We start from the raw sequence: 27751 nt of genomic DNA, 5'->3' as shown, positions 1-27751 counted from the left end.
AATAAGGGTTCATGTCTCAGGAGAGCTGTCACCTCTTTTCCCCCACAGGCATGGTTATTGGGGCCTTTAGCTGCTATACAACAGATAGAAATTCTAAAGGTGTAGCTTTCTTGGCCATCACCATGCCATAAATTAATAGTACTGTACAAATCTAGTTTCTGTACTTTTAACAGCTGCATCACAGTCAATGCCTCTTAACCTAATCTACCGCAGAAAATTGAGCCAGTAAAACTGGAGAAGAGTTCTGAGGGCCACCCAGAGAGGCATGGAGGGCAAAATGTATTGGTTACATTGGTGGCCTTACCTTTCCAGGCTCAATTTAAAGGTGCTGTGTTGAGTCTTTAGAGCCCTGGATGATTTGGGACCTTGTGATCTGAAGGACTCTGTGCACCTGTATGGATCTGGCAATACTGTAAGATCAGGAGAGGTCCTGCTCTTTGCCCTGGCTGCAAGAACCATGAGGCTGGCTGGTAGTGGTGGGCAGGGACCTCTCAGTGGTGGTTCCACACCTCTGAAATGCTATCTTTGTGGAGATACATGTGGCATTATTGATAGAATAGAACTCTGCTGAAAACAGAGTTCAAGGGGACTTATTCCCATGAAAGTCAGTATAAGGGGATTAGAGGGAGGGGCTGAATCACATTGAGTCATTTTATTCTGTTTTAGCGCCAATTGTAGTTGAGCCAGCATGCCATAGCATGGCTGGAGTGTCGGTCTAGGACATGGGAGACCAGGGTTCAAATCCCCACTTGGCCACATGAAGCTTACTGGGTAACCTTGGGAGCCAGTCTCACTCTCTCAGCCTCACCTACTTTGCAGGGTTGTGTGAGGATAAAATGGTGAGGAGGAGAACCATGTAAGCCACCTTGAGCTCCTTGGAGAAAGATAGTGGAACAGAAGTGCAATAAATAAACAAACAAATGCTGTCTTAAGCCTTTTGTAACCTATTTGAGTGGATGCCTGAGGGGCAGGGCATAAACCATCCTAACGAAGTGCAGACATGCAAAGAAATGACTCATCAGCCACAAAGTTTAGAGGGAGTGGAAGGGAGTCAAGTTCCAGCAAGCAAACTGCTAGCTGAGAGATGGGAGAATCCACAGGCTCACTTTCCTCCTGAATCTAACTTCCTACTGGATCAGAAGACCGGAGGGACTAAGCAGAACAGCTCCTTTGTAGGTTCGGTGAAGAGGAGGGTCTGTTTCCGGTCTGGCTGCCAGGGGAAATTGTGAGTAACACTCTCTCCCTGTTTTAAGAAAACAGAGGTCTTTTCCCATCATTGCTGATGTGAACAAAGATGGCTTCTCTCTCGCCGGGAGGGCAGTAGCAACAAATCTGGAAGGAATTAAGCTACAGTGGTCCCTCGGGTTAAGAACTTAATTCGTTCCGGAGGTCCGTTCTTAACCTGAAACCTTTCTTAACCTGAGGGACCACTTTAGCTAATGGGGCCTCCAGCTGCCGCCGCGCAATTTCTGTTCTCATCTGAAGCAAAGTTCTTAACCTGAGGTACTATTTCTGGGTTAGCGGAGTCTGTAACCTGAAGCGTCTGTAACCCGAGGTACCACTGTATTTGCAATGTATTTTATCCAGTCTGCTGGGACAAGAACATGCTGTGTGCTTTGCCTTCTTCTCTCTTTCGCTTTACTAGATAGCTCAGTTGGTTAGAGTGTGATGCTGATAATGCCAAGGTTGCAGGTTTGATCCCTGTTTCGGTCTCCTGTGTATTTCTGCAGGGTCTTCTCCAATTCTACAATTCCATGATTCCATTAATCTCCCCCTCCCCGGCTGCCCCCTGAATGTTATTTTCTGCTTTCTTTTCTTTTGCAAGGGACCTTGGCACTGAGCAAAAGTGCCTCTTGCAACAAAATGTTGCAGCATTATCGGCACTCCCTACAGGAGTGCTCCTGTTCAATGTGCCAGCCAGCTAGTCAGGCTCCCCTTCAGCAGACCATTCCCTGTCTTTTCCTTTTCCAGCTGACACACAGCATTCCATGGCTGCTGGATAGGCATAGTCCTCATTGGGTTGGGCTTCTGAGAAGGGGTGGGGCTGGCTTTTTCATTTGTTTTCCATAATTTTATTTTATTTTTGTGTTGCTGGAAAGCTCCACATTCCTGCAAATATATTCTGATGCAGCCCACTGGTTTCTCTGTAGACCACATTTAGATTCCAGTCCAGTCAACACTTGGCCACTTGAGTTTTCTATTAGAGGGAATAACAATAATCATTCTGCACTTGTAAGACGTTGCTCTGTTAGTGTGGAAGCATCTATATTGTGGAACTTCCTGCCTATTGACATCAGGCAGCCGTGCCTTTGCTGTACTCTCTTCAGTGCCTCTTAAAAACATTTTGCCTCTCCAGCCATGTATAATGTTTAGCGTATAGCTGGTTTTAATTATTTTTGAATGTTTTAGTAGTTCTTTTTAACTGATCATTTCGCTGTTTTATTCTTTTCGTAAACCTCTTGGAGATTTTATTTAGAGTTGCCACATGTCTGGGAAATCCCTGACATGGTCTCTTTTGGGGGGGCCTACATGCCTATCTAGGGGAATTTTTAATGTCTGGGGTTTGGGGGGGGTGTTGTGTGCTGATGGCTCCGGTTCAGGCTATGGCTCTGGGTTTGGCGTGGGTGGCTTGGTGGTGGTGAATAGCTGGGGGGTGAGCTCAACAACTCTGCCCCCCCAAATCTCAACAACTTTTTTGGCGATTGCCCCAAAAATGCTCAAGAAATGTCCGGATTGATACCTCTTGAAATACGGTGTTATAAATTCATAGTAAATCAACCGTACATCAGATTTACACCAGTCCACTTTTATTTTGCTCCATGAAGGAAGGACTATCAAAGGGGGACTGTTTGATACAGGATGACCATAATCCCTTAAGCGTACCATCACGTATTCAGGAGCCCTACCCAGTTGGCATGACAACCTTGATGGTCCCAGACAGAAGACCATCAAGGTCACAAAGGACTTGCATATGGGAATGGATTCAACACGGATTGAAACAAAGGACAATGATCAGATCTTCCCTCTGGGGGCAGGAAACTGCCAACTCCCCTTTGTCCTCTGGAAATGACTCATGGGGAAGGGGAAAGGAGGAACCAGCGAGGTGACAAGATACTCAGGTTACCTCCACAACTCCTCCCTCAACCCCTCCTTTTTGTGATGTGTCAATGATGTAGTCATGATGTAGTTGTGATGTAGTTCTAGGAGTGTAGCTTGGGGGATTAGTAACTAATAAAAGTTGGGGTCTTCTTTTGTTCGGGGCTTCCATTTTGTTTCAGCTGGTGGCAGGTGGGAGTCCTGTCGCGACAGTCTTCAATAAAGACCAAGCCTACTGGCTGCTGTTTTGCTCTGGTATTCCTGGCTGGTGTCCTTGTTTTTTGTCCAAGGGAGCCCTCGGATTTCTCCATTAACAACAGCAACCCTGTTTTATTACAATTGAGCTGTGTATGAATTTTGTGAAATGAATTTTCTTAAAGCAGACCCATTGAAACTAAGCGAACCAAGTTAGTCATATCCATTTACTTTCAACGGGTCTACTTTGCAGTGTTTTGTTTCTTTATATACCATTTTTTGACTGAAGGGAAAGGCCCCCCCAGGCGGCTTACAAATAATAAATAGATACAGAAGAACACAAATTCGAAAACAAAAACCCTAATATTTCAAAAGTATTTAAAATGTCCATGGTCCTGCCAAAAAGGCAAAGAGCATTCTCTACAAAAGCATCAAGAGAGGAAAAGAGCAGAATGCTTAAGCATCAGTTCTTCCTTATGAGAAAAGCCCTAGCTCGGGGGTTCAATCCCAGTTTCAATCCCTGCTGGCATCTCCTGGTAGGGATGGGATAGATTCTTGCCTGAAATTCTGGAGAGCTGCTGCCAGTCAATGTAGGCAGTACAGTGGTACCTCGGGTTACATACGCTTCAGGTTACATACGCTTCAGGTTACATACGCTTCAGGTTACAGACTCCGCTAACCCAGAAATATTACCTCGGGTTAAGAACTTTGCTTCAGGATGAGAACAGAAATCGTGCAGCGGCAGCAGGAGGCCACATTAGCTAAAGTGGTGCTTCAGATTAAGAACAGTTTCAGGTTAAGAACAGACCTCCAGAACGAATTAAGTTCTTAACCCGAGGTAGCACTGTACTGAGCTAGATGGACCAATTGTTTGACTCTGTATAAGGTAGCTTCCCATGTTCCTGTAAGTGTCCCAGGCAGGGGAATTGGGCAAAGCATGTGGAGATACTTGTGTTGTGATAGTTCCAGCAGTCTCTGCCCTGTAAGACTATTGCTGGACACATCCCACTGAAAGATTGTTAAAGCTGCAGATTTGCCCTGTGTTTCATCACAGTTTTATTAAAGATGTACATATACAAACCCTGCAGGTGCAGCCGGACAGCATGGCTTCAAGGATGGCGCCTCTGCTGGGCCTGTTCCTCCTCGCCATCTCCACCACCAGCGTCTCCCACGCTCAAAGCTCAAAGGCCTTCCAGCGGAAGCACGTCACGTTCCTGGATCACATAGACCACAACCAATGCAACAGTGAGATGCGGAACAAGCGGATCTCTCAGACAGAGAGCGGGTGCAAGCATCTCAACACTTTCATCCATGCTCCTGAGCAAGTTGTCGACCAAGCGTGCACAGCGGGGGAGCCATACGTGATCCGGAACAAGGAATACAAAAAGAGCCCCAAAAAGTTCCGCATCACAAACTGCAGGCTCTCTCAGGGACACGGGGACGACTGCGAATACGTGGCGGAAGCCAGCAGCTTGAGATACATTGTTGTGGCTTGCGACCAAAACGGCCGGCCGGTCCATCTGGAGAGGACGCTCACCGATGCAGCTGCCGGAAAGCCAGACGACAAGCAGCCGAGTTTGAACCCAACCAAGAAACCGTCTAATTCTGCAAGTGTAATAAGCGCCCATTGGGTTCGAGGGCAGGGAAGTTGGTGCATGAGGCGTTTGGGGGGAGTGCTGCTGTTTCTTTCCCTTGTCCTCTTCTGGTGCCTTTAAGAAGGAAATCATTTGAAGACAAGCTTGTCCCTGCTGCATTTGGTGAAATGGTGAAAGCCAGGGAGCCCCACAATTCCTGTTGCCACACTTGCACAGTGAGCGTCTTCTTCTGAGAAGACCCAAGGAGCTCCGCAGGATCAGACCAAGGTATATCTAGACCAGCATCCTCCAACCAACTAATGGCCAGCCAGATATTCACATACGAAGAACTTGCTGGTCAGGCCAATGGCTCACCTGGTTCAGCATCGTATTATCTTTTTTTTTTTTATAAAATATTTATTGGGATTTTACAAAAAACAAAGGTTTACAGAATAAAAAGAAAACATATAAAAAGAAAGAAATAAAAAACATACAAAAATACATAAAGTAGAAAAAATAAAAATGCAAAATGCAAAAAAACGAATAAATGAGAATTAAAAACAAATCCATTTTTTTGTATCTTTAAACTCATTAGCTTGTTTCCTTGACCTCCTCACACCTCCCCTTTTTGTGTTCCCATTTACATAATTAAATCAACAAACCCTTACCCTCTTTCATTTATCTTAACTCTATATCTTAACATATTATAACTCTATATTTTCATCCATTATCAATCCATTTTTACATATTCTTATTAACTTTGTTGCTAATGCCACTTATTTTCAATCCAACATCATTTTAACATTCATTAATTTTACAGTGTTTCAGCATCGTATTATCTTTTTTTTTTAAAGAATATTTATTAGATTTTCCAATTTTTTAAACAAACAAAAACAGAACAAACAAAAACATTAAAAAAGACATAAAGTTCATAAATCATACTTTTAAATAACAAATTTCTCAGACCTCCTCATACTTCTCCTCCTTGTATCCCAATTAAGGTTATTTGTTCAGCAAATCCTTCATTTAAAGCATTACAGCTTATAACATTACCTTATCTTTCAAACCCTTTCCCCCCCCCCCATCTATGTTCCTTTATCAGCATCGTATTATCATGGTGGCCAAGCAGATGCCCCAAAGGGAAACCCACAAGCAGGACCTGAGCATGGGAGCCCTTCCCCCTCCCGTGGCTCCCAGCATTGCTGCCTCCGACTATGGACTTCTTTTGCTCTTTCTGAACCTTTTCAAATTTTACAAAACCCTTTGTAACCAGAACTGTGCACAGTATTCCAAATGCAGCTGCAACATTGATTTTTATAACACCATTATGATATCCGTATTTCCCCACACGCTGGAGAGGGGCAGGGTCCTGGCAGCTGGACGTTTGATCCAGCTGTTTTGGGACTACAATTCCCATCATCCCTGACCACTGGTCCTGTTAGCTAGGGATGATGGGAGTTTTAGTCCCAAAACAGCTGGAAGGCCAAGATTGGCCATCACTGAGCTAATACCTTCCAACCCTTTGTGGGGCCCTGGTGGCAACACAGATGTTTAGGGGTTAGGCCTGAGGATATTTTCTGCAGAAGAGAACACTGCCTTCCTTCTTTTAATACTTAAATAGTGCATATATTTGGCCAAAATAGCACGTTGGTGGACTGGGAGGGTATATCCTTTCAATATGGGCAATTTTTCTTATCTCCGGTATTTAGCTCTTGCTGCAAGAACTATTGAAGAAAATAGTTCCTGATCTTTTCAAATTACATTTACTGCATAACTCAATAAAATAAATTCTAAACTGGCACATTTTTTGTGATTCTATGCATTTCATTTATGGTATCAGGCCAGCCTTTCTGAAGACTGAGAGATGCCCCCAACATTATTCAAAGAGGGAAGTAGAGTGGGATCCACCTCTGGAAAATTGGGGCCGTCTCTTCACATCCAATACACCTGAGGAGAAAAGTGAACTTTTGAACTTGCCTGGATGTAACTTAAAAGGTTGCCCGAATGTAGGAGGAAGAACTTAGCCCACGATCTGCAATGAAATGTATGTCGCTGCCTTTGCTCACCGAGCAATGGGTGGTGATTGTTGAGCCTCTTCCTTGGGATATTTGTCCTTGCAAAGGCCACCTACATGGGGACGATTTAAATCACCTCTATGAGTTAAAAAGGCTGACACTGTTAACAAAGTAAATGGATGTAAGCCAAGCAGAAGGCAAAATGTAATACATGCTGTTGTGACGTGGGGTTTGTGATTTCAGCTCTCTTGACATAATATGCTGGAGACAGTTCTGTAGTAACACTTCTTTATTAAAGCAAACAAGACTGAGAACTGAGGAGGGGAGAGCTACATTTATAGGGACAGGGAACTAGCTAGAAAGGATACATTTTGGAGGGAACAATATCAGGCAATCACAGTCTTGCCTTTTGGAGGAAACCAATAAGACAGAGGATCCAAATACAGCAGCTTAAATGAACCAATAGTAGCTGTACCCTCTGGAACCAAAAGGCAGTTACTTTACCCTAATGCAAATACAGACAATAATAATACAGATATAAAATCCTTTGACTCAATACACAACACATGCCGAAAATAATAGTGTTGCAAGTGACATCTCAGTGTTCGCCTCTACTGTAGCCACGCCCATCATGGATATTGGCTCTCATTTAACCACGCCTCCATGAATTTCTCTCATTCAGCCATGCCCCTTGGGAAGCAAATCCGGTCAGCCACGCCCTCAGTGGCCTCGCCTCTCCTTTAACTGCTGTCCTTCACTGATCACGCCTCTCCCTTAACCACGCCCCAAAGGAACCCGTCTCTCCCTCAGCCACGTCCCTCCCCTTTAACTACTACAGGGATTAACGTCACCTCCCACCAATCACGTCAGACAGCCGGGAGCGAGAGAGTCTCCCTCCGCGAGGACCTGGGGAGGCGGTGGGCGTGGCTGTAAAAGGCGCCATCCTATCGGAAGCAGGCGCCACGGCGCCCCGCCCTCCCTCAGCGAGAGAGACGGCCTGCAGGCTCCTTGGCAACGGACGCAACCACCAAGGACCCGGAAGCAAAACCAGGGGAAGGCGGAAGTACTTCTGATCCCGGCAGTTGGATTCTGAGGGAAACAGGAGGATGGAGCGGCTGCCGGTGGCGACTTTTCTGACGGTGCTGCTCTCCTTCCTGGCCTCTGGGCCGAGCCTGCTGCGGGGCCTGCCGGGAGACCTTTCTTCCGCCTTTTCGCTGCGCCCCGAGGCGGTGCTGGAGGGGCAGGGTGAGGCGGTGGGACACCGACCCCCCTCTCTTTTCGACGGGTGGGGGAGTTATTGCCAAAATGGGGGGTAGGGTCTTTGGGGGTCCTGAGTCAAGGGAGGAGAAACTGGGGACTCCTACGCTAAGGGCTGAACCTCAGTGGTTAGAGTAGTGTTTCCCAACATTTTTTTTGGCCATGCCCCACCTAAGTATCTCTCAAATCCTGATGCTCCTATTCACGCGGAGGAAGCCTAAAAGGCCATTCACTGTTAATAACTCATTCTCGAATTGCTCCCCTTAGAAATCAAATTACCCCACCTTTGGGGCGTGTGCCCCACGTTGGGAACCAAGGGGTTAGAGCATCCGTTTTGCATGTCTCAGGTTCAGTACCCAACCATATGTCCAGTGAAGGCTGGGGAAAAGAGAGCATGGTCTGAAACCCTGGAGAGCTACACAAGATTGAGCTAGGTGGACCAATAGTCCGCATAAGGCAGCTTCCTATGTTCCTCTTTAAACCAGCCCATAGTTTAGAATAACGTGGACTGGAGCATTCCTTTGCTTTTAAGTAAAAGCTCAGAGGACGAGCACCTGCTGTGCATGCAGAGGTCCCAGGTTCAGCCCCCAATGACATCTCCAGATAGGGCTGCAAGCATCCGCCAATTTGAAACCCTGGAGAACCACTGCCAGTCAGTGTGGGCAACACTGAGCTCAATGGACTTACTCAGTGTAAGTCAGATTACTGTGTTGCTTCTTGTGTAGGAACAGGATATATTTTACCAACATGACATTTTCCTCCCATCTCAGTTTATAGGCTGGTGACCTACATCTGTGTATATGAGGATGTGATCTCCTTGGTATGTGGCGCCATCATCATTTGGTACTTCGCTGGCAGCTTTGAGAAGACTGTGGGCACTGTGAGACACTGCTTCCTCACTGTGGCCTTTGCCGTTTCCTTAGCTCTGCTCTACCTGATGCTCTGGGCCGCCCTTTCCAGGCTCTGGGAAGTGGCAGATGCCAAAGGCTTTGTGCCTGTGGCTTTTGCCATGCTGGCTGCATCCGTTGCCCGCTCCCAGATGAGGAGGACACTGCTGTTTGGAGTCAACATCCATGTGACACTGGTACCGTGGGTCCTGATTTGCGTGGCTTGGCTTATTCTAAGCTCCTCTCTCCTAGGGAATATCTGCGGCCTCTTAATTGGAGACATCTGTATCCTTTTGAATAGATTCCCGTAAGCCAGTTTGGGCAAATGCTGAATGGGGCCCTTCAAACCTCTTTATCTGGCCTTTAGGACCCTCTCCTGGTCAAAATTGAATTTGGTTATTGTGAACTAGGACCTTGGGGAGACCAGGATTTAAATTCCTGACTCTGCTGTGAATCTGGCTCCTGATCTTGGGCCAGTCAGTCTCTCAGTCTGTCCAACCTCCCAGGGTCACTGTAAGGATTAAAGGGAAAGCAAGGAAGAACCACGTATACCACCTTGGGCTCTTTCGAGGAATAGTAGGTTAGAAATGTAAAAATAAATAAACAAAAGGCCAACCCAAATAATCAGGACATCTGGAGCACTCTCATTATGAGAAAAGGCTACAGTGTCAGTGCCTCTTTATTTTAGAACAGAAAGAGTGCCTATGGGGAGGCTGAGCTAGAGGATTATAAAATAATGCACCATAGGGAGACAGCCTAGGTTCTATTTCTAGCTCTTCCTTAGCTACTTGCCAAACTCAGATGGTTACGGCTACTGCTTCGGTGCAGATCTCCCAGAATCAACAGTCTCCCGTCTGGATAAAAAGTTCCCTTTCCGTTTGCTGAAGAGAATACCAGGAATGAAGTATGTTCCAGGGTCTGTAGCAGAGAGAAGGGCTTCTCAGAGCAGGAAGTAAGTATGCCAGTCCCAGTAAGGGAGTCATGTGCTCGATTGGCTTTAGATAAGAACATAAAAACATGAATACCCCTGCTGGATCAGGCTAGTGGCCTATCTAGTCTAGCCAGATGCCCCAATGGGAAACCCTCAAGCAGTACCCAAGCATTAGAGCCCTCTCCCCTCCTGGGGTTTCCAGCAACTGGTATTCAAAAGCATTGCTGCTTCCAACTGCAGAGGCAGAGCATAGCCATCAAGGTTAATATATATTGATAGACCTCTCCTCCATCAAGTTGTCTATTAAATCCATCTTGCTGGCCATTACTTCTTTCTATAGGAGCAAGTTGCCATTGTTTAACTATGTGCTGTGTGATGAAGTCATTTATTTTATCTGGAATGATGCCTCTCTCTTCTCTTCAGGCTAAACCCACCACCCGGTTCTTACCCCACTCAGAGCTATCACAGTTCCTCTCCTCCCTCCTTGCTTGCTGTTCATATGCAACACCCCAGTACATGCCCTCCTGGATCTCAGCCACAGTGCATACCCGCTCCTGTGCTGAATCAGTGCACTGGTTCCCTTGGAGGGTCATGCATCCAGCACCATTTCCAATCTCCGCCAGGATCCATCTCGCAGCATTTCAGTGGGTCTGACTCGGGGGGACCCAAGAGGACAGATTGCTCCAGTGTCCCCCATGCACCTGGATTTCCAGCTGCTGGAGCAGCATCAGAATCAGAGCTTTGCCGAGTTCACGTAGGGTGAAATTCCTGTTTTCTACTGCCTGCAATTCATGTGAGGATCGGCAAAGGTTTTCCCTCCAAGATGGGAGTCTCCTCCAGGTGGATGAAGGATTTTTAAAGTTCTAAACAGCTTCAATTCAATGTACCAAAGAAACCACCTTCTCTCCATGTCTTGTGACATCCCCTTAGAATCAGATGATGGTATTCTCTCTACTCGATCATCAGTGTAACACAGAGAGCTCCACAAGTTCAGGGCTCCATCTCCTTGTTATACCTAAGCTTGAACAATCTTACAAAATGATTTCATGTGGTTTATCTTTTGACAGGGTCTGGCTGGGCCAGAACTGGTAAATTTCTACTGTGCCTTTTCTGTATATGTGTGTGTTGGCCTTGAATCATTATGAACCCTGAACCCTTGGATGGGGCATCCTACACATGTGATTTCATAAGGGTATGGAAAGGTGGCAGCTAGTACCTGCTTGAAAGCATGGTGTCTTCAGGTGAGCTTTCTACAGGACTTGGGTCTGCAACCACAGACACCCCAAATCAGGGACTGTAGCCTACAGCTCTGATTTATTTTTTACAGGTATGTTCATTTGGGTTTGGGGGTTATGTTGCTACTGATGAAAATCATTGTGACTTTGTATGAAATAATGCTAGTTTGCTTACAGTTCTGGGAAGGGCTATAGCTCAGTGGCAGAGCTCCCGCTTTGTTCAAAAAAGGTTCAATATTCAATCTCTGGTATCTTAAAAAAGACTGGGTCGCAGGTGATGGAGAGCCTCATCTAGTCAGAGTAGATGTGGTCAGGCAGACAAATACTCTGACCCTGCTAGAATGCAGCTTCCTAAGTTCCATGAAGTGAGGAAAGGGGAGAGAGGAGACTTCAGTCTTATCCCAAAACATACATAAACCAAATATATCTTCTACAAAGACCACTGTGGCTGTTTCCAATCACCCTGTGCCTCACAAGGGGACCTATGTGCCCTGCTCAGTGCCAGCGACGCAACCAATTTTATTTTATATTTTTAAGCCAGTGGGAGAACAGTCATTATATCTTCTATGTCCCAGGAGGCCTTGGCAGAGGCTAAGCTGCACAAGCCATTCAGATCTGCATCCCATGAGAGTTGCAAATTGCAAATATCAAAATCCTCTCCCTTGTTTCATTTAAAATCCAGCCTGATGAGCAGTTCTGGAGGTGTTGAATGCTTCCTTGCGCCTAGCTGGAGAGGTTACCATCTATCGGTGCTGTAGCAGGGGGATGGACTAGATGACCCGCAAGGTCCCTTCCAAGCTTGGGATTTGACTTTCTGACACTTCGGCTGGTCCAAATAAAGTGATTGCCATACTGTGGTTTATGGATGTCTCCTCCAATTTTTGTGTAGAAACCTCTCAAGCTAGCTGGCTCTTTAGTATGATGGTGTGGGGGCTGGTTGCTGGATGGGAGGAGCACTGCAGGGGGAGCTGGCTATGTGCTGTCTGACCATATGAGGACATAGGTCCTTCATTCTGAGCTGTACTTCAGCCATCAGCTGTGCTGGACATTTTCAGTCCCCAGATTCAACGCCTGATGTCGCAGAGATGGGGAGAATGAGGCATTATCCCATCCTTTCTTTTGAACGCTTTGGACAACTGATTGGTTTTCCCCAGGACTGACATTTCCTCCAGTCAACAGAGGTTATGACAAGACATAATAAATCTTTAAAAAATGGACAGCCTGCATGCAGTTTGATCTGGAATATAAACAACTTGTAACATCTGGATGAGCCTCCCTGTTTGCCCACAAAACACCACTATTCCTCCTGGCCATAATGCTGCGTGTAGATGGTTTTTTTCAGGTGCTTTAATGAGGCATTGGTGTGTGATAGGGGTAGGTGTGGGGAAGGCTATGTCTGCCCCCATGTTAAAACTCCTTCCCATCAGCCCCAGCCAGCAACTGTAGTCCAACCACACTTGGAGGTCCAAACCACCCTTGTTTGGGGGGGGGGGCGGAAAGAGAGAGAGCATGCACAAAACCATTGAAGAAGTCGCCTTACTTTATTTATAGGCCACTTTTTCTGCCAAAAGACCTTTCAAGTGGCTTTATGAACAACTATCAGAGAAATGGAAAACCCACCACGGTAAAAGATAAAATAAAAGTCTAGCCATGCAAAGTAGCTGGTTCTGCAGAAGAACTATCTAAACTCACATGAGAGAGGATATGGAAATCTATAGACTTAATAAAATGCAATCTGTATAAGAAATGCTTTCAAAGGCTAGGATCAAATGCCTACATAAAAGATCAGGCAAAAGGTTCATCCTGCTGCTCACTCTGCCCAGCAAGGTGATTCTGGGGATCCTACAAGCAGGACCCGAGTCCAGTAGCCCTTGCCCCATGTTCCCCAGAAACTGGGCCTCTGGGCAGACACTGTACAGAAGGGATGGGGATTGCCTGCAGCCCTCCAGATGATGATGGACTCCCCCAATGCCCATCAGCCTCACCTGACATAGTCACCGGGGAGGGAGGATGGAAGTTGTAGTCCAACAACGTCTGGAAAGCTACCAGGTTTGGGGGAAGCTGGACTAAAAATTAGGAAGCCCACCCCACAGTCTCCCATTGAACAAAATCTTGCTGGCTGTATGGAGCTAGCTTTGAATGTTTAGCCTGCAAAAGAGGAGACTAAGAGGAGATATGATAGCCAGCTTCAGATATCTACAGAGCCGTCACATGGAAGAGAGAGCAAGCTTGTTTTCTCCTGCTCCCAAGGGGAGGACCTGAACCAATGGTTTCAAGTGAGAAGAAAGGAGATTCTGACTAAACATCTGAAAGAACTTTCTGACAGTAAGAACTGTTTGACAGTGGAATGCACTTCCTTCGAAGGTGGTGGACTCTCCTTCCTTGGAGGTTTTTAAGCAAAGGTTGGATAGCCATCTGTCAGGGATGCTTTAGTTGTGTTTCCTGCATTGCAGGGGTTTGGGCTAGATGACTTGGGGTCCTTTCCAACTCTACTTCTGTGAATACACACGTGGTCCTCGACAAACCCCAATCACAAGGAGCCCAGAGGGTCCTGCTTTAGCTGGCCGAGGATTCCCATGCCCCTTCTCGGGAGCAGTTGAGAGCTGATCCATGGAACTAAAGGGGCGACACGCACAAAGGTGGCTGATTGGCTGGTCTCCTTTCCTTTGCTTTGACTTTCCACTGAAGATGTAAAGATTCCCTCCAGGTAAAGCTGCCCGTCCTCTCCTGGGCAGACAAAAAGCCCTCCTGTACTCAGCTATCAAGAGAGAGAAAACCAAAATGTGAAGATGAGCTGCCAGATTGCAACTGGAAAGCTAGCAGCCATATTCAGAAGCATCACTGCCTCTGACCCTGGAGGCAGAGCATAGCCATCATCCATGAAATTCAAAGCAACAGGGTAATTACCTGGGGGTCCTTTTTGAGGTTGGATGGCTGTGCACAGGTGGAGACCAAGGAAGAGGTGGGGACGCAGCTGTCCAGCAAGGTCACGGTCCACTGAAGGATGTCAGGGTGAGCTGATGGAAAGGAACGCCACAAGCCTCTAAGGATCTGCCTGCCCTCTTTGCTCTTTCTCCCCGTGGCTCGTGATCTTTTCTCCTCCAAGCCCATCAACCTTGGCTGCTCAAAAGTCTCCCATAAATAGCTCTCATTACAATTCAAATTCGGACGCACGGGGCTCCCTGTCTGTGGAGCAATGTGAAATCTGCTTTTCCTAACTCACGGGCTACGCTTTTCTATTGTCAAACTTTACCCAAGATCCCTGCAATGCTTTTACACATTCCTCGTTTTATCTCTTCAAGACAGTTTGCAAGAGAGAAATAGTACCCCACGATTTCCCCAGCCATTCTTGTTTCAGAAGTATTTATGTTTATACTTTTTGATGACAAGGATAAACCAGATCAGCAAACAACCAGTGCCTTTTATAAGACCTCTCTTATTTGTAAGGTTCTGAAGACAAACCAGAGGGTCAGTATTTTCTAATGTGAAAGTGCAGTATACAAACAAGCCTCTTGTGGGAGCCAATGAGTTAGAAATGCCCTAAATAAACCTATAGGGTGATTTTGCTATAATTCACAGGGTTTCCAGAGGACCTCCTGAAGAGGTGCTACAGCAACTGCATTGGTCCTTACTTGGACTTAACCCATGTGCAACTGTACTCATTCTATGCGCCTATTTTGTAGTTTTGCTTTTCATCTTTTAATTTTCGTCTTTTGTTACAACTGTTGTTTTTGTTTTATATAACATCATGAAATTAAATTTAAAAATCTTTTACCAAAATATAAAAATCCCAGGTAAGGACTGGGAACGTATGCTGCCTGAAACCCTGTCAGTTGCTACCTGTCAGTGTAGACAATACTGAGCGATATATGGGTCCATTGTCTGGATAAGGCAGCTTCCTATTTTCCTACAGATTTTCAGCTGTACAGCATTCCTGAACCACATCAAGCAACATGTAGGCTAATAATATATTGACAATATTTATATAACACTATCAAACTGTTTCAAAATCCATAAACAGTGCAGGGAGTCACAAACTATTAATTATCAACTGTGCCGCTGTGGTCTAAACCACTGAGCCTAGGGCTTGCTGATCGGAAGATCGGCAGTTCGAATCCCCACAATGGGGTGAGCTCCCGTTGCTCGGTCCCTGCTCCTGCCAACTTAGCAGTTCGAAAGCACGTCACAGTGCAAGTAGATAAATAGGTACCACTCCAGCGGGAAGGTAAACGGCATTTCCGTGCGCTGCTCTGGTTTGCCAGAAGCGGCTTAGTCATGCTGGCCACGTGACCTGGAAAAAACTTTCTGTGGACAAACATTGGCTCCCTCGGCCAGTAAAGCAAGATGAGCGCCGCAACCCCAGAGTCGTGCATGACTGGACTTAACTGTCAGGGTCCTTTACTGTAATGGTTCTAGGGGTTGCTCGTGCGTAAGTTGCCGCCACTCCTGGCTAGGTTACCTGGTTGAACCCTTTCTGTCTGGACAGCCCTTCACTTCGTGACTGTCTCAGTCGCTGGCAGAATCCGTCAGTGGGCATTTCTTGAACCTCTTCCAGCAAAGAAGTTCTTTGACGCCAAGTCTCCTCCTACTCTCCCTGCGCGGAAGTCTTCTGCGCAGGGAGGGCGTGGGCAGCGGCGTACCCGTGCTCTCCCCGGTGGTCTCCGGTGAAGAGTCCTGGAGCCTCCTCTCTGATTCCCCCATCTGCCCCCCTTCTCCACTGGTGTTACGCTGATTTCCTTCCCCAGCAGATGGGCTGCCTCTCTCCCTACTGGGACCCTCTCCGGCATCCCTCTGGAGCCTTCCCTCCGCCTCTAGCTCCAATGGCAGTTCCCTGACATTTACCTTTGCCTTTTTTAACTCTTCCATAAACAGAATGATTAGAATGGTATGTCACTATAGTCTATGCCTTTTTGTACACATTATTTTGCTTGAGAACTGCACCACAAAATTTGGAGAAGTGTACATTTCAAGGGATGGCTGCATTTCGGTTTCCATATTGTTTCAGAAACTGCAAATTAGGTAGATAGATATATGATTTTAAGTGAGAACAGAATTAAATTTTGCCCCATCCCCATGAGACACTCCCAGCCTCCAGAGACAGAAATACCTGTGGCTTACCACCACGTTCCTTTGATCCTATCGCCCAGCACCCAGTCCCAGGTGGTACAACGTAGAGCGGGTCAGGAAGGCAAATGGGACGGGTGGTCGATGTGATAGGTGCCAGTTTTGCCAGCTGGACTAATGCGACATCATCCTGGGCACCTGACGAGCGAGGGGTGATCTTGGCAACTGGATATAGCTCATCTGAAGAAGTGAGCTTTACAGAGTACAAGGAGATGTTTCTGCAAAGCAAAAAGATGGGCTGGAAGTTACATGTGATGGGGGGCAAGGGGGAGAGGATGGCGTCGCAACAGAGTCATCAGGCTTGTATAGGAAAGCGGGAGGGTTATACAAAGCTCATTGGGTGACCTGGGGCAAGTCACCATCTAACCTACCTCAGAGGGTTGTTGTGAGGGTGAAATGGAGAGGAGGAAAACCAGTTACACCACCTTGAGCTCCTTGGAAGATAAAGATGGCACATGAATATAGTAAATAAATAACTAATAAACACCTGTAGCTTGCTGCTGGTACAGAAGAAACAAATTAGAAGAGCCTGCTTGGTCAGGCCAATGGGGGCCTATCTAGTCCAGCATGCTGTTCTCATGGTGGCCACCCAGAGGCTCCAAAGGGAAACCCAGAAGCATGACTGCTGTTGAGGCAGAGCACAACCATAATGGCTAATAGCCATCAATAGCCCTCTTCTCCGTGAATTTGTCCCATCCTCTTTCAAAGCCTCTTCTAAAGATTATCAAGGAAATTCTACTTGCTGCAGAGCCAGTGTGGTGTAGCGGTTAAGAGCGGTGGACTCGTAATCTGGTGAACCGGGTTCAATTCCCGGCTCCTCCACATGCAGCTGCTGGGTGACCTTGGGCTAGTCACACTTCTCTGAAGTCTCTCAGCCCCACTCACCTCACAGAGTGTTTGTTGTGGGAGAGGAAGGGAAAGGAGATTGTGAGCCGCTTTGAGACTCTTTCGGGTAGTGATAAAGCGGGATATCAAATCCAAACTCTTTCTTCTTTCACTGCACCTTTCAGAATATCACATGGCAGTTTCCCGAAAATGGGCATTTTCTGCTGCTGCTCCTGTTCATGTGAGAATGCCCTTCCCTCTGCCAGATACGGAGCATCAGTTGTCTTGTGAAGACTTTTTATCTTTTTTCTCAGGCTTTCCCCTGCCCATGCAATTGGACCTTAACCTACGAAGGGTACTGTAGAGTTGGAAAAGCATCAGAAAATGGCAGCCAAACTGATCGAGGGGATGGAGCTGCTCTCCTATGGGGGAAGAGCACTACTGTGCCGAAGTCCTACTTGCCAGCTTCCCATTAGCGTATTTCATTGGCCACATGGAGAACAGAACAGATGGGCCTGGGCTTAATCCAACAGCCAGGCTCTTTGGGGGTTCTTTTGTCAAAAGGTAGGGAGTTCCAAAGTGTAAGGTGCTGCTGCATTAGCTGGAACTGATCGGCTTCTCAGCCACAAAACCCGTCTTCTGCCTTTACTTAACAGGATGAAGTTTTATTGGAGGATTACAAGCCTCAACATTCCTGCTTGTGACCTAACATGGGCTGTATAGTAGGCTGAATTGTGAGGAGGTGGGTGAGCGGGTGGTTTGCCCTTCCTTGGGACACTGAAAGCTGGGTGTCACCAGCTTTTAGCTTGCACTAAGTGTCTCTGTACTTAGTGCACAAGATACAAGGTTGGATTGCGAGCACCAGGCCCCCATTGCTTTTTCACACTGCAGAATTTTGCAATGCAAGTTTCTAGCCCTCGGGGCTGAGGAGATGTGCTTGGGAATGGGGCAACTTTCTCAATGCACAACTCAGTGAGTTTGTTGGGGCAGTGCGTCTGCTTCTAGAATGTGCAATCTGCATATGGAATTCTGGTAAGGGTTACAAAAATGCTCAGATTGTGTTGGGGTGTGTGATAGTAGTAGTAGTAGTAGTAGTAGCAGTAGTAGTAATAAATTTGTTATTTATACCCCGCCCATCTGGCTGGGTTTCCCCAGCCACTCTGGGCGGCTTCCAACAAAATATTAAAATACAATAGTCTATTAAACATTAAAAGCTTCCCTAAACAAGGCTGCCTTCAGATGTCTTCTAATCTAAAAGCCTTCTCTCGCTCTCTCTCTCTCTCTCTCTCTCTCTCTCTCTCTCTCTCTCACACACACACACACACACACACACACACATTTAACCAAACCATGTCCCACTCAGGGGAACATTAGAAAAGAATACAGTCGTACCTTGGTTATTGAATGCCTTGTGACTCAAACGTTTTGGCTCCTGAACGCCGCAAACCTGGAAGTGAGTGTTCCGGTTTGCAAACGTTCTTTGGAACCCGAACGTCTGATGCGGTTTACACGGCTATCAATTGAGTGCAGGAAGCTCCTGCAACTAATCGGAAGCTGCACCTTGGTTTTCTAACGTTTTCGGAAGTCAAACGGACTTCTGGAACAGATTCCGTTCGACAACCAAGGTACGACTGTATAACATAAGAGCCTTCTGGATCAGACCAGTGGCCCATCTATTCCAGCATCCTGACCTCACAGTGGCCAACCAGATGCTCAATGGTGGTGGTGGTGGGAAACCTGCAAGCAGGATTCAGGCACAAGGGCACCCCCCACCCTGTGATTTCCAGCAGGCAGAACATAGCCATTGTGATAGCTATTATTATTATTATTATTATTATTATTATTATTATTATTATTGTTACTATTATCTCTCTTTTTAAAAATATTACTAGTAACATCAAAGTCACTTCATCAAGGAAATGGGTCAATTCCTTTTGCCTTTAGCCAGATCCTGTGCTGAACTCGTTCACCATTGTGTCATAAAGAATGTTTACAAAATTATGCATGGTATGAAGAAAGTGGGCAAAGCAAAGTTTTTCTCCCTTTATCATAACACTAGAGCTAGCGAACATCCCATGAAGCTGAAGGTTGTAAGAGTCAGAACAGACCAAAGAAAGGACTTCTTCACACAGTACATAGTTAAACTACGGAACTCACCTCAACAGGAGGCAGTGATGGCCACCAGCCCCGATGGCTTTAAAAAGGATAGGACAAATTCACAGAGGAGGGGGCTATCAATATATATTAGCCTTGATGGCTATGCTCTGCCTCTGTGGTTGGAGGCAGCAATGCTTCTGAATGCCAGTTGCTGGAAACTGCAGGAGGGGACAGTGTTCCTATGCTCAAATCCTGCTTGCTGGTTTCCCTATGGGGCATCTGGTTGGCCACTGTGAGATGAGGATGTTGGACTTGATGGGCCTTTGGCCTGATCCAGCATGCTCTTCTTAGGTTCTTAAACTGTGCTGCAGAAAATCTAACATTCCCAAGTTTTGATTATGTGTTATGCCTACTGGCTAATGCAATAAAACTGAAATATAGCTGTAACCAGCACTACCAGAGTCATTACTTCAAACCAGCTAAGTGGCTTAAGTTACCATTGTGTACATGCTTACCTGGTAATAAGCCCCATTGAATTCATTGAGACTTATTTTGATGTGGACATGTAGGGGCTTGCACTGTTAATTTCATCAGCAGACAGCCAAACTCAGATTTCAGTTATTGACAAAGCCAGATAAATTTGAGATAGACAGGAGGAGCCAGATTTGCAGTTGAGCAAGCCGTGTGCTGAGGTTAATTTGGTGGGTTGAGAAACTTTATAGGATAAACGATTAATAGGCATCATAAACTGGAGCTCATTCTTACAATTCTACGAAGAAAACACAGCAATTGTTTTTAAACCATTCCTGATGCTGCTTCTATCTCATTTTCCTTATAGCAAGATTATTGATTGATTGGTCAGAAGAACTCTGTACTATGCTTAGGTACTGAATAACTTCTGTGGAACTCTCTGCTCCAAGATGGCCACTGGCCTAGATTAGGCAGCCATTTGCCAAATGGATCTTCCATGTGAGGGAAATATACCTCTAATACCAGATGCCATGGGGACAAAAAACTGTTAAGGGAAACTTTAAATGAAATGAATGTTTTAAATCATGTTTGTTTGTGTTTTCAGAGTTTGTCCCTGGCTTACACTGCATTTAATGTAGTAGGAGCTGTTGTTGTTAATAATAATAATAAAAAAAATTATTTATATCCTGCCCTCCCCAGCCGAAGCCGGGCTCAGAGTGGCTAACATCAAATGTATAACACATTAACATAAAATCAGACAATCAATTAAAATACATCCTCAAATCAGATCAGGATCAGAATAAAATCCAATCAGATGGCAACCCGCAGATTAGGGTTGGGGACCTTAAATGCTCACCAGGCCCAACTGTTTGTGCTGAACTTATATGGGCCTGTGAGAAAAATTGGGAGGCCACTTTCATGCAAGTTCTTATGAAAGGGGAGAGGGAGTCAGACTGAACCCCGACCAAAGGCCTGGCAGAAAGATGTCAAGTCCCGCAGGGCCCTAGTCTCTTGTGACAGCACGTTGTTGTTGTTGTTGTTGTTGTTGTTGAACTCATCTGAACGAGTTTCCCCAGCCACTCTGGGCGGCTTAAAAAGGTAAAGGGACCCCTGACCATTAGGTCCAACTCTGGGGTTATGGCGTTCATCTTGCTTTATTGGCCGAGGGAGCCGGCGTACAGCTTCTGGGTCATGTGGCCAGCATGACTAAGCTGCTTCTGGCGAACCAGAGCAGCGCACGGAAACGCCGTTTACCTTCCCGCCAGAGCAGTACCTATTTATCTAGTTGCACTTTGACATGCTTTCAAACTGCTAGGTTGGCAGGAGCAGGGAGCTCACCCCGTCGCGGGGATTCGAACCGCCGACCTTCTGATCGGCAAGTCCTAGGCTCTGTGGTTTAACCCACAGCGCCACCCACATCCCACTGGGTGGCTTACAGCATACCCGGTATCTAAAAACATAATACTGTAATGATAATTGGCTCCAAACAATAATAAACCTTGAACTTTGGGTCCCAGCCAACTCTACAGTTCTATGATTCTAGGAATAAAGCAATAAAGTCATTAAAACAGTTTAAGGGCATAAGCAGAGGTCAGGCCAAACTAGTTTAGCATCCTGTTCTCTCAAGGGACCAACCAGATGCCCCAGTGGGAAGATCCCAGGTAGGACCTGAATGCAACAGGACTCTCCCTGCTTGTGATTCTCAGAAATCCTTTTTCTAATGACCCCCAAAATTGAATTTGCCTTTTTCACAGTTGCTGCACATTGGGTCAATGTCTTCAATGGATATATCCACTATGAACCCAAAGTCTCATTCCTAGTCAGTCTCTGCCAGTTCAGACCCCATAAGCGTCTATGCAAAATTAAGATATATACGGTATATTTTTTTGCCGTGGTATGCATCAGTTTACACTTGCTTACAGTGAACTGCTTTTGCCATTTTACTGCCCTTTCACTCAGTTTGTTTTAACCACCCCAAACAATTTGGTCTTATCAGCAAACTGGGCCACATCACTGCTCATCCCTAACTCTAGAATGTCTTATAAAGTGTGAGTCCCAATATGGATCCTTGTGGGACTCCACTTTCTGCATCCCTCCATTGGGAGAACTACCCATTTATTCCTACTCTCTGCTTTCTGTGTTGTTATGTACTGAGTTGAATAGGATTCAAAATGCAGCAGTCTGATTGGTCCTAGAACAATAGGATTCAGAATGCAGCAGTCTGATTGGTCCTAATAGGATTCAGAATGCCGCAGTCTGATTGGTCCTAGAACAATAGGGTCCAGAATGCAGCAGCCTGATTGGTCCACAGGAGCCACCCAATCCAGCTCCAGGTGGAAGTGAATCCGCAACCAGATTGGCCTACAGGTGAATCCCAGAATTAGCCAATCATGTGGGGCCCATTGTGTAAATAATGTATATAAAGCAGACATTTGGGGGGAACTTCCATTCCTCCTCACCACTATGAGCTGAAGAGCATGAAATCCACTCTCGATTCCGAGTATATTTCATGTGTCTTTACCAGTTCCTGATGCACAAGATGACCCTGCCTCTTATCCCACGACTGCTAAGCTTACTCAAGTATTTCATGCGGTACTTTTTTGAGAATGGTAACTTGAAACAGCCAAAAGATGAATCAAATTGCCAGTGGCATAGTCTGAACAGGGCAAACTGAGGTTCAGGCTATCTGAAGGACTGTATTTTCCATATGAACCTGCCTGGGCTCTGAGATCTTCAGAGGAGGCCCTTCTCTTAATCCCACCACCTCACAGGCATGCTTGGTGAAGATGCAGGAGAAGGCCTTCTTGGTGGCACCTCCCAGGCTTTGGAACTCCTCCCTAGAGAGGCCAGACTGGTCCCCTCCTTGCTGTCCTTCTGCTGGCAGGTGAAGACTGTTTTCTTCCAACAGACCTTTGGGAAATGACTGTTTTTCCTGGAAAGGGCTTTTAAATAGTGCTGTGCTGTTTTTATTATGTGTGTTTTAATAGATTTGTTTTTAAATTGTTTTAATTCTATTAGAGTTTAAATAATTAATTAATCAATTAAAGTGCAAGTAGATAAATAGGTACCACTTTGGTGGGAAGATAAACAGCGTTTCCGTGCGCTGCTCTGCTTCGCCAGAAGCGGCTTAGTCATGCTGGCCACATGATCCAGAAACTGTACGCCGGCTCCCTCGGCCAATAAAGCGAGATGAGTGCCGCAACCCCAGAGTCAGCCACGAATGGACCTAATGGTCAGGGGTCCCTTTACCTTTACCTTATATATCTATATATTTCCCCGAGGCTTTTTTGTTAGGAATCATAGGTGCGGAACTACCAAAAGAAAAGACTGTTTATGTATGCAATGACAGCAGCAAGGATGCTCTTAGCCCAAAGATGGAAAGAAGAAAAAGTACCGACCAGAGAAGAGTGGCAGACCAAACTGATGGAATAGGGCAAAATGGTAAGATTGACAGGAAACTCACCCAGATTCTACACAGCTCCTGGCGCTCAGCACCCAGTTTTCTGCAATCAGGCTTCCTGCACAAATGGGATCTCCGCCCTTCAGGACAGTGGCTACCCAAGGCCATTTCCCATTCTTTTGCAGATCTTTGCCACCCCAGTTGCTTTTGTGATCCTTCTGGGTGCCTGCGTTGTCACCCACACCGTTAACGGACAGAAACGACGGTTTCAACAAACAGAATCCGCTGGAATCTAAATGTGGGGGTGAGAACAGGTTTGTATCAGAGTTTCTTTGGGTTCACAAACAACTGGCGTTCTTCATATTCTGCATACTGTATTCTGATCCTTTAAAAAACCCAACAACTTGAATTCTAAATATTGAAAATAAGTAGGCAAAAGTACATATGAAGATGCCTTAGGCTGAGTAAAGCCCATCAAGCCAGTATGGTGGTGGCCTCCAGATGTTGTTGGACTCCAGTTCCCATCAGGCCTGCCAACATGGGTCAACAGCAAGGGATGATGGGAGTTGTAGTCCAGTAACATCTGGAGGATGCCATATTGGCTTCCAGTATGGGCCACATGTTCTCCTGCAATGATTTTGCAAAGTTTTTTGCAGATAAAATCGCTCAGATTCGGGAAGAAGTAGACTCCACCGTGGGAGCAGGGCCGGGGCGGGAGAGTGCTAGAGTTCTGTCTAGTCAAGTTGAGTGGGATCAATTCCAATCTGTTACCTCCGAGGATGTGGACAGGCTGCTTGGACGAGTGAGACCAACCACCTGTCTCCTGGATCCTTGCCCATCCTGGCTTATAAAAGCTAGCCGGGAAGGACTGGGCGATGGGCTTCGTGGGGTGGTGAATGCTTCCCTCCGTGAGGGAGCCTTCCCAGACCCGCTGAAAGAGGCGGTTATTAAACCACTTCTTAAAAAACCATCTTTAGATGCGGCCACGATGGCCAACTATCGCCCAGTCTCAAATCTTCCATTCTTGGGCAAGGTGATTGAGCGAGCGGTTGCCAAACAACTCCAGGCACGCCTGGAAGAAGCGGACCATTTGGATCCCTTCCAGTCGGGATTCAGGCCTCATCATGGGACTGAAACTGCCTTGGTCGCACTGGTTGATGATCTCCGGCGGGCTAGAGACAAAGGTGAGAGCTGTTTCCTAGTTCTGCTGGATCTCTCAGCGGCGTTTGATACCATCGACCATAACATCCTTCTGGACCGTCTTGAGGGGCTGGGAGCTGGGGGCACTGTCATACAGTGGTTCCGCTCCTTCCTCCTGGGCCGTGTTCAGAAAGTGGTGGTGGGGGATGAGTGTTCAGACCCCTGGGCTCTCACTTGTGGGGTGCCTCAGGGTTCTGTCCTCTCCCCCATGCTTTTCAACATTTACATGCAGCCGCTGGGAGAGATCATCAGGAGGTTTGGGCTGGGTGTTCATCAGTATGCGGATGATACCCAGCTCTACCTCTCTTTTAAATCAGAACCAGTGAGGGCGGTGAAGGTCCTGTGTGAGTGTCTGGAGGCGGTTGGAGGATGGATGGCGGCTAACAGATTGAGGTTGAATCCTGACAAGACAGAAGTACTGTTTTTGGGGGACAGGAGGCGGGCAGGTGTGGAGGATTCCCTGGTCCTGAATGGGGTAACTGTGCCCCTGAAGGACCAGGTGCGCAGCCTGGGAGTCATTTTGGACTCACAGCTGTCCATGGAGGCACAGGTCAAATCTGTGTCCAGGGCAGCTGTTTACCAGCTCCATCTGGTACGTAGGCTGAGACCCTATCTGCCTGCGGACTGTCTCGCCAGAGTGGTGCATGCTCTGGTTATCTCCCGCTTGGATTACTGCAATGCGCTCTACGTGGGGCTACCTTTGAAGGTGACTCGGAAACTACAACTAATCCAGAATGCAGCAGCTAGACTGGTGACTGGGAGCGGCTGCCGAGACCATATAACACCGGTCTTGAAAGACCTACATTGGCTCCCAGTACGTTTCCGAGCACAATTCAAAGTGTTGGTGCTGACCTTTAAAGCCCTAAACGGCCTCGGTCCAGTATACCTGAAGGAGCGTCTCCACCCCCATCATTCTGCCCGGACGCTGAGGTCTAGCGCCGAGGGCCTTCTGGCGGTTCCCTCATTGCGAGAAGCAAAGCTACAGGGAACCAGGCAGAGGGCCTTCTCAGTAGTGGCGCCCGCCCTGTGGAATGCCCTTCCAGCAGATGTCAAAGAGATAAACAACTACTTGACATTCAGAAGACATCTTAAGGCAGCCCTGTTCAGGGAAGTTTTTAACGTGTGATATTTTACTGTATTTTTGGTTTTTATGGAAGCCGCCCAGAGTGGCTGGGGAGGCCCAGCCAGATGGGCGGGGTATAAATAATAAATTATTATTATTATTATTATTATTATTATTATTATTATTCCCCCAATATGGAGTATTGGTGTGGACACTTGCAGAGGTGACTTGAATTTTTTTGAGGAGCATACTTATAGTGGGCTTCCAATTCCACAGTTGCAAACTGCGGGATCAAATATGAATCAATGCCATATGATGGCAAGTGATTGACAGGTGGCCCATGGACAATGGAAGAGTTCTGGGTGGAGGGGGCCCTTATTTAGAGTCTTCAGGGTCTCAGCCAGAAAGAGGTCTCTTTCCCTGCCAAACCTACCTCCTAGATCCATTTTTCATTTATTTTATTATTTTATTTATTACATTTGTATACCGCCCTATACTTGTAGGTCTCAGGGCAGTCCACAATACAAAGGTACAATATACAAAGCACAAAATATGTAATAAAAATATTCAGGCCAAACGAGATTAGAAACTGCTTTCAGAGTTATTTCAGAAAACTTTATGCACAAGGGCCGGTGGACGAAAAAGAGATAGAAGAATTTCTTTAAAAATATGGATTACAAAAGATATCTGAACAAAGTAAAGTGACTTTGAACCAGAAAATAACTGAGCAAGAGATAGAGGGAGCCATTCAAAATATGAAATTGGGAAAATCTCCAGGACCAGATGGTTTGACTTCCAGATACTACAAAGTTTTGAAAGATTGGCTGATTCAACCGTTTAAGGAAGTCTGCAATGAAATCTTAGAGGGGAAGAAGGCACCTGAATCGTGGAAAGAAGCATACATTACACTTATACCCAAATCTGGGACTGATAAGAACCAGATTAAGAACTACCGCCCTATATCATTGCTTAATGTGGATTACAAAATTTTTGCAGACATTTTGGCAAAAAGACTGAAGAGGGTTTTGGTGGGTGAGATTCATAAGGACCAGGCTGGCTTTCTCCCGGGAAGACACTTATCTGATAATGTGAGAAATATAATAGACATTATGGAGTTGCTTGAAAACAATATTAATACGAAGGCAGCATTAATATTTGTGGACGCCGAGAAAGCCTTTGACAATATCTCTTGGAGTTTTATGAAAAAGAATCTCAAAGGAATGGGGGTAGGCCAGGGCTTTGAGAATGGTATAGGTGCAATTTATTCTGAACAAAAAGCAAAACTAATTGTGAACAATGTGGTCACTGAGGAAATTGCTATTGAAAAAGGGACACGACAGGGGTGCCCAATATCCCCATTACTTTTCATAACTGTTCTGGAGGTGTTATTAAATATGATCAGAGGGGACCAGCTGGCAAAAGGGATTCAGGTCGGAGCTAAACAATATAAGTTGAGAGCGTTTGCAGATGATTTAGTACTAACTTTGCAAGAGCCAGACACTAGTACTAAAAGAGTTTTGGAGACAATACAAGTTTCTGGTCGAGTAGCAGGTTTTAAGCTAAATAAACAAAAAACAAAGGTACTGGGGGAAAATTTAACAGTGGAGGAAAGAGAGAAGTTTCAGAGTGAAACTGGATTAATGGTAGCAAACAAAGTGAAATATCTAGGGGTTAATTTAACAACTAAGAATGTGAACTTATTTAAAGACAACTATGAGAGATGTTGGACAGAAATTAAGAAAGATTTGGAAATATGGTCGAATTTGAGACTTTCCTTGTTAGGCCGAATTGCTGTTATTAAGATGAATGTTTTGCCAAGAATGCTGTTTTTGTTTCAAACATTGCAGATTGTGGACAGAATGGACTGTTTCAAGAAGTGGCAGAAAGACATATCGAGATTTGTCTGGCAGGGCAAAAAGCCCAGAATAAAATTTAAGATATTAACTGATGCAAAAGAAAGAGGGGGGTTTGCCCTGCCGGACTTAAAACTGTACTATGAAGCAGCAGCTTTTTGCTGGCTGAAAGACTGGCTACTTCTTGAGAACACAGACATTTTGGACTTAGAAGGGTTCAATAATAGGTTTGGTTGGCATGCATATATATGGTATGACAAGGTAAAAACTCATAAAAGTTTCAAAAACCATATTGTCAGGAAAGCATTATACAATGTTTGGATTCGTTATAAAGATCTGCTGGAAAATAAAACCCCTAGGTGGTTGTCACCAATGGAGGCTAAGGAAGTGAAAAAACTTAATATGGAATCTAAATGGCCAAAATATTGGGAAATTATAGAACAAGAAGGTGGAAATGTGAAATTACAGAGTTATGAGAAACTGAAGTCTAAAGTAAGAGATTGGCTTCATTATTACCAGATAAATGAA

The 27751-nt window shown here is 45.9% G+C and overlaps 2 protein-coding genes and 1 pseudogene across 2 annotated transcripts; 2 read left to right on the top strand and 1 right to left on the bottom strand.

The window, feature by feature from the left end:
- Positions 1-221: 221 nt before the first annotated feature.
- On the top strand, positions 222-5041 carry LOC128402659 (ribonuclease pancreatic-like). Its single transcript, XM_053366949.1, has 2 exons — positions 222-1225; positions 4380-5041. Exon 2 carries the CDS (start codon positions 4395-4397, stop codon positions 5004-5006), a length of 612 nt encoding a protein of 203 aa, XP_053222924.1. The 5' UTR covers positions 222-1225; positions 4380-4394; the 3' UTR covers positions 5007-5041.
- Positions 5042-7816: 2775 nt separating this feature from the next.
- RHBDD2 (rhomboid domain containing 2) lies at positions 7817-11013 on the top strand. The gene is made up of 4 exons (XM_053366942.1): positions 7817-8125; positions 8908-9309; positions 9826-9976; positions 10379-11013. Exons 1-4 carry the CDS (start codon positions 7987-7989, stop codon positions 10716-10718), a joined length of 1032 nt encoding a protein of 343 aa, XP_053222917.1. The 5' UTR covers positions 7817-7986; the 3' UTR covers positions 10719-11013.
- A 1697-nt stretch (positions 11014-12710) lies between these two features.
- The window catches only part of LOC128403128 (serine proteinase stubble-like), a 38370-nt pseudogene continuing 23329 nt past the window's right edge, over positions 12711-27751 (bottom strand).

This window comes from Podarcis raffonei, chromosome 15 (genome assembly GCF_027172205.1).
Source record: "Podarcis raffonei isolate rPodRaf1 chromosome 15, rPodRaf1.pri, whole genome shotgun sequence".
Classification (NCBI taxonomy): domain Eukaryota; kingdom Metazoa; phylum Chordata; class Lepidosauria; order Squamata; family Lacertidae; genus Podarcis; species Podarcis raffonei.
The sequence above is the reverse complement of the archived record's forward strand: the minus strand, read 5'-3'. Positions and strand labels throughout refer to the sequence as shown.

Coding starts and splice junctions, on each gene's coding strand:
- LOC128402659 (XM_053366949.1), top strand. CDS start 4,395: ATGGCTTCAAGGATGGCGCCTCTGCTGGGCCTGTTCCTCCTCGCCATC.
- RHBDD2 (XM_053366942.1), top strand. CDS start 7,987: ATGGAGCGGCTGCCGGTGGCGACTTTTCTGACGGTGCTGCTCTCCTTC. Junction 9,310..9,825: donor CCTCTTAATTGGAGACATCT/GTATCCTTTTGA, acceptor TGCCAAACTCAG/ATGGTTACGGCTACTGCTTC. Junction 9,977..10,378: donor AGGGCTTCTCAGAGCAGGAA/GTAAGTATGCCA, acceptor TCTTCTCTTCAG/GCTAAACCCACCACCCGGTT.